The sequence below is a fragment of the Chiroxiphia lanceolata genome, chromosome 17 (assembly GCF_009829145.1).
Source record: "Chiroxiphia lanceolata isolate bChiLan1 chromosome 17, bChiLan1.pri, whole genome shotgun sequence".
In the NCBI taxonomy this organism is placed as follows: Eukaryota; Metazoa; Chordata; class Aves; order Passeriformes; family Pipridae; genus Chiroxiphia; species Chiroxiphia lanceolata.
The window spans coordinates 9,315,228-9,322,297 of NC_045653.1; the positions used below are offsets into that span (position 1 = coordinate 9,315,228).

At 46.9% G+C, this 7,070-nt stretch overlaps 1 protein-coding gene across 1 annotated transcript; it reads right to left on the minus strand.

Annotated features, from left to right (window-relative positions):
* Positions 1–1,083: 1,083 nt before the first annotated feature.
* Positions 1,084–7,029, minus strand: PSMA7 (proteasome 20S subunit alpha 7). The gene is given in 9 exon segments (XM_032704898.1): positions 1,084–1,424; positions 1,694–1,702; positions 1,705–1,739; positions 1,742–1,757; positions 2,280–2,399; positions 2,809–2,931; positions 4,268–4,392; positions 5,466–5,592; positions 6,870–7,029. Coding segments are annotated over 9 exon segments (744 nt in total). The 5' UTR covers positions 6,966–7,029; the 3' UTR covers positions 1,084–1,331.
* Positions 7,030–7,070: the final 41 nt, after the last annotated feature.

Here is a 7,070-nt window from a genome sequence, read left to right on the forward strand (position 1 = left end):
AGGACCTGGGCTCACCTGTGAAACAAGGGGTGCTGAAGGGGCTCTGGAGCTGCTGAGAGCCTCTGCTTTCTCTGCTGCTGAAGCAGCCAGTGTGGCTCCAAGTGTGGAGGTGGTATCGTGCTGCCAGTCCACTGCCCTTCCAGAGGTGGCTGAGGCAAACTGAGAAATCATTGCTCCTGTGTAATCACCATTAACCCCCATTAACTGTGCCTTTTTATTTGAATGGCAGCAATTCCCTTGTTTCCACAGGAAAGCCTCAGATCCCAGGCATAAGACACGTCATTGTTACTGACATTGCTGAAGTTTGTGTCCTATGGATGGATGTGTTCCAGCCTCTGAGCCCAGTGTCCTGCTGCCTGGGAGCAGTGAGGGAACAGGTTGCTGTGGCTCAGCCCCAGGGCTTGTTACCCCTGAGCCCTTCTTCCCAAGAGCACTCATCCCTGTGGAAGGCTGCTCTGGGGGCTCGGCTGCAGCCCTGTGGGCTTCCCCAGGGAGGACTCCCAATGAGAGGAATGATTGTGGTGACTTGTACAAGGAACCAAATGTAGCTTTTTTAACTTCAAAGTTCCAGGTGTTAGAAGTAGAGAGGAAGGATGTGAAGGCAAAAAATGAAAGGAGTAGAGCTTTATGGTTCAGCTCTGTTGTATGTAACAGTGGGTGTAGTTATTTAGTTCCCAGTGTACGAATCCCTCGTGGGCAATCACAACAGCAACGCTTTATTCTGACCCACCAGCCATGCACGGTCAGTGGAAGCACCAAGTCATGCAGCTCTGCCCTGGGGATGTGCCTGCAGCAGTGGCTTCCCCTGCTGACTCCCAAAACACAGCCCCACCATCTCTGTCCCATCCTTCAGCAGTAAAACACACACCTGCTGTCACAAGCTGCTGCAAGGCCTGTGTCCAGACTCAGCCCTTTCACCTTGATGCCATTTGGGCTTTTTCTTCCCTAACTCCTTATTAGTTCTGTCAAGGCCATAACACAACCCTCAAGACAGCTGCTTAAAAAAACATAAAGGGAGACGCTGAGAACTGAGACAGTGCAGAAAAGAACCATTAAACAAAGTGAAGTGTCCAGGGAAAAACATGCAAGCAAAGTCTCTGTCCTTTAATGGGTCACTGCTGCTGTTCTGTAGCCAAGCAAATCATCCTGGGTAATTAAAATCCAAGGAACAGACAGATTTTTTTTAAATAACAGCTTTAAAAAAAAAATCAGTAGGTTTATTGTAGGTCTCAAGAGGGCACAGTATGAGTAAGTGGAATGCCTACATGTCTATACAGAAAAACCCATCACTCGAATTAAAAACAAGCAGCTAAGCAGTTGCATTTCATTCATCATGATGTTTTCTTTTGTTTTTTCTTTTCGTTTTCTTCCTTTTCCTTTTCAATTTCAGCGACATACTTCTCAATTTCTTCAGGGTTTAGGATCTAAAAGAGAAACACAGGTGACCCTCAAGACACCAATAAACTCAGAGGCATTTATGGAAGCGATTCTAGTTCTGCGATGGGAAGAACGTTAACTGTTTACCCGAGGCAGGTACCTGCTGCAGACACAACAACATTCCTTGGCCACTAAGAATAAACTGAAGTATTGTCAGTGCAGAATATGAATTAAGGGCTGGGAGTTAAGGCAGATCAACAAGGACAGTATCAGAGCCAGGCTCAAAGGGAGAGAAGCAAACAAAGAAAGGCCTTACCTTCAGCGGCGCTGCTCCCGTCGCATGACCGCCAGCTCGATGTTCTCCCACCAGACTGCACCACCTGAGAGGCACAGGGAGGCATTAGGAGCCTGGCCAGTAATTCATTCCAACAAACCCCTTTCAGCTCTCCTTGGAAGGAGAACAGATATGGATGGGGAGTATTTTACTCCTTAGCTCTAAGCTCTTGATGCCAGCAGCAGTGTGACTCTCAAAACATGAGGGTCTTCACGCTGATGCCAGTGCCCTCAGTGGCTGGAGAACACCAGAACACCTCAGCCCACCACCTGACCTGGGATATTTCTACACCTTATCATATTCAGTGTGTGTTTCACACATCTTTGGTGCCCAGAATGAAGTCTGTTTTCCTCCCCAGAACTGCTGGTAAGTTCTTCGTGTAAACTATGGATATTGTTACCCCAAATATTCGAACCTTGAATTTAATTCCACACCCACAAGCAACAGCTCTCAGAGATCCTTTGTGGTACTTCCCTGGGACAGCCATGAAGATTTTCCCATATTCACATGTAAGAAGTGATCTGGACACCCAGTGAAAAAGCACACAAGGGATGTGGAGGAGCCTCACCTCGAGAAGAGCCTTGATGACAAGTTAATAGTCAGATCAATCCGTTTCAATGGCCTCATCAGTGTAGTTCTTCTCCAGGAACTCACGCACAGATTTGGCTCCTCTGCCAATGGCATTAGCCTGGAAACATTAAGGGGAAAAAGACAATGAATGGGATTTTAGAGATCTCATTTACAGTATAAGCAAGAAATACAAGTTGTACAATTACATAATCTGAAGCTGTTTTGTGATTACCGTGTATTTTTCAGGAGGCTGAACATCCTGCTTCCCTCATGTCAAACACAAAGAGAGTTGTCACACACAGGTGGGTTGGTTTTGGGGTTTTTTTTGGGAAGCAGGAAAAGGTTTCCCAAGGAAAGCTGAACTGCAGACTGCAACTCTCAGTACATTTGATCATTAAGGGGTTTTGCAGCTGTGAGCCCGTACCATCTGGCCAGCAAGATCTCCTTTCCACACCAGTCCCTCTTTAAAAGGGACAATAAGTCACAAATATTTCATCCCATGTCTACAAGAGACTGAACCAACTCACCTTCCAAGCATGGTATGTGCCAGAGGGGTCAGTCTGGTACAGCCGTGGGGTCCCATCAAAGTCAAAGCCCACGATGAGGGCAGAGATCCCGAAGGGCCTGCGGCCATTGCTCTGCGTGTACCTCTGAGCAGGAAGGGACAGACACTCACTCAGAAGCAGTTCTGAAAACATTTCTAGAGTGCAAAGCAGACACTGGAGAAGTCACAACCAGAAATACTTTTAGCTGGCTCTCTTACCAATCTCCCTGTTAAAGGCAGGACTCTACCTCACAGAACCCCTAAGGGGGGCAAGTGAGGGGTGGTTCCTGTCCAGCCCCTGTTCCTACCCCTGGTGACAGCTACCAGAACCATCACCCTGAGCCACTTCTGCCAGTCCTGCTGTGACACAAGCGTGCTTAGGAAGCCAAAAGAAAGGATGAGGGACACCTGAACACAAAGGCAGGTCTCACCAGCAAGTTGCAACAATTCCATGCAGGGCAGCTCCGTGGCTGTACGGAGGTTACACTGGAGCCTGTGCCACAGCACTCCTGTGACACTGTCAGCAAAGTCACTGCCACGTCACACACCAGAAGCAGGAGGGCTGATCTACAGCACTGTGGCAGCAGGAACTGGGCCAAGTGTGTGTTTGTAACAGTTTGAGATAAAATGATGGATGTGCCGGAACAAAGACACAAACGTGAGATTTACTGTAAAGGAACAACGTGAAACTTTGGGAGATGGTGCCTGCTCTGGCAGAACAGTGATTATTACAAGAATCACACTATTACCATCACCACTGTACCAGCACATGGCTGTGCATAAGTAAATTAGATTTTATCTAATCCCCACTAGCGGCTGAAAATCAGTTTAATACACTGGCAAATAAATCATTTTCTCACAGAATGCAGCTGGGCATATTTTGACACTGCAATTCATTTTAAATTCATGAATATCAAATGTAAAACAATTTAAGTACTGCACCAATTTGCTCCCCTCTTGCCCCTCCCTGCAATGGCTTAGCAGGAGGAAAAACTCCAAGGAGCCATGAAAAGGTTTGACAGTCACCCAGTCCCACTGTTCTGGGAGTGAACTGAAGATGAGCAGAGTGTTTCTGATGACATAACACAAGTGGCTGTGCTCTCCTTACAAACACTAATTAATTTCTTTATCTTGGGATGAACAAACCCCCCAAACCAAACAGCACTCAATCCTTCTCTTCTATTGCTACAAGACCCATTCCCAATAAACATCCACAATGTGTTTTTTTGTGCTCATTTTTACCAGGTGAGTAGAATGAGGCCAGGACAGACATTGTACACACTTAGTCTGAAGTGTCAGATATTACACACGTTATAAACTACACATTACAAGTACAAGTTGTATATTATGTGTAACATCAGCTAACTTCACAATTACACATAACATCTGTAACACAGCAGGCCAGGACACCTTTTTAAGCACCCCTGTGCTGGCCAAAGTACCTGTTTGAGGCTGGCAATGTAGCGTGTGATGTACTCCACGGTGACAGGGTCCTCCACGGTGAGCCTGTGGCTCTGACACTCCACACGGGCTCTGTTTATGACTATCCTGGCGTCGGCCGTCAGCCCTGGAACGACAGCACGTCCTCAGAGTCATGAAACAACCCCATAACGCAACCAGTCTGGCCCCAAAAGGCCCATGGGGTGAGTGAAAACAGCAAAGGAGAGCTCACACTCTCAGGTTCGCTAGGCAGGAGCACTTGTAAGGCAACAGAAAGTGGCTGATGTACCAAAATAACTACGGGACTCAGTTTACAGCTTCCACGTTTGAGTTAGAAGATGCACATAGTTCTGACCCAATGGGAATATTACTGACAGCATTCCATATCCCAGCAAATCAGCAACCTCCATTCTCACACACATTTATTCCTCAGGCAGCCCCTCATCAGCCAGTTTTATCTATCTGCACAGCAAATCTTGTCTAGTTGACAAGGCTACAGCAGCACAATGCTAGCTAACAAAAAGGAGTGACCCTTTGAAAAAACATTAAAAAGAAACTTATTTCTTATTTTACTTTTTACCTAATGCTGCCATTCTCAATTTACAGACTTGTTTTTATTAGAGAACTTTTACTCAAGTTTGTGACCCCCCCCATGTATCCCAGCCCTTGGCTAAGGGAGCAAGGCAGGGGAAGGAGCTGAGCCTCTCACTCCTGCACAATAAACCTAAATCCCACTGTTTTACTCAGTTAAATCAGATCTACCCTTAAAAGTATTACTACCACAAAGAGTCTAAACTACGTGAAGAGAAACCTCCTGAAACACATTTTCTCTCAATCTATGTATTTTTTTTTAAATTTTCAGACCCCCTGTTTCAGCTTTGAACAATGGAATTCGAGGCACGTGGAACAGGAGGAATGTGGAACTAGAATATTTATGCTTCAAATCCAGAGCTGTTCATGCAGAAGAAGTCTTCTGAACTAAAACAGAGGAGCTTTTACTTTGGTTTATGCACTTCCTGTCATCAGATCATTGCCAGCCTCTATCCATACACCAGGCTACTTTTATAATTAGGAACCGTGGAAATAAACTGCTTCTTACAGTCCTCAGCCAGTTATGCCCAGTATTTTATATTCTCAGAATCCACAAACACACCCAAAGGTGCCCCAATAAGTGCCAAAAACCCCGAAGGGACCATTTACCTGCAAAAGCCATGCAGACATTGTCATCCAGAGCACAGATTTTCCGTACAGTTCTTTCATCCTGGAGTTTTGCCACAGACTTCTTCTCCACACCAAGGACAACAATATCCTTCCCTCTTACTCCAACCTTCAATGCACGAAAAGAAGTAAAAGGAGTTAAGCAGGTCCAGAAATCCCAGAAGGCTTTACTTAAATGAGTAGTAAATACCCAACACAACCCCCCCAAGGCAGGATTTAATTTCCCATTCATTGCCTCAACCAGGAGGCAGAACTGATGTAACAAATATTGCATTGGATTTCAGGGTGCAATTTCATCATCAGTTTATACCAATTTAAATCCCTGTGACTCCCAAGAGATATGTTCCAACTCTCCTCCCCAACTCCACCATCAGTGTTTCCACAGCCACAGTACCAGGACCAACAAGGAAAATCCCACCAGTCCAGTGGCACTGCTCAACTCAGAGCCCAAACCACTGAACATCAGACCAAGTAGCATCTATAGCTGCCTCTCAGTAGCTGCCCTAATGTCCTAATTTATACTTTGAATACACCTTTTGCAACACCACGGAAGAAGAAAACTGCCTGACCTTTCACCTTCACTCCCACTGTTTCTCATAAGATTACAGGAATCATTTTTTCTTATGGCCCTACTGTCAGCATGTTACAGATGTTTCCAAAAACATTGAGCTCAACAAGAGACGAGACAGAAGTGGGTTATACTGGATGTTGGCTCCACTTTTAAAGTATTTTTAATTTGTGGGAAAGGAAAGAAGAGCCTATTTGGCACTAAGTCTTGTTAGATTCATTCCCATCCCAAAGGTGGTACGTTTTGCTTTTTGCTGTTGGAAATTAATACTTATTAGAATTAAAAACACAATTATTACTTGTTGCAATTACAACTTGTTGTTAAATAATACGATTATTATTACAATATATTGAAATTATTAATATAATGTCATTTGCAAATTAATACTTTTTTTCTCCTCCCCCAAATGAAATAAAACTTCCACAGAGCAAAAGCTTGGGACAAGTGGAAACTGCGAGGCAGAAAAGTACTTCTGCTTGCCTTTACCGACATGTTTCCCAATCCACTGGGAATCTGCATCGTGAACAAGCACAAAGCACTATTTTCACCACATACAGACCAACACAGGAGAGGATCCCTAGAGGCCTGTCAGGGCTCCTGAGCGCCACACACCGCGGAGGAGACAGCGATGGGCTGCCAGGCAGCTCCATATGCGGTATCCAGCCCGATGGACCGCAGGGAATGTCACTGAGAGCCGGTCCCGCTCCAGCGCCGCCCGGGCCCGCACGCCCGGGGCCCGCCAGGCCGGCAGCGCAGCGCGGCGCAGGCCCCGCCGCGGGCCCCGCTCACCCGCCGCCCCGCAACCCGCGCTGACTCACCGCGGTGGAGCCCTTCTTCACGGCCTCCTGCGCGTACTCCACCTGGAAAAGGTGGCCGTCCGGGGAGAAGACGGTGATGGCGCGGTCGTAGCTCATGGCTCCGGCAGAACCCGCACCGTCATGCGGGCGGGCCGGGGGCGGGGCCGCGCGCCCCCGCCCTGCGCCCCCGCTACGCTCTTGGCGTACGCACTCTGCGTACGG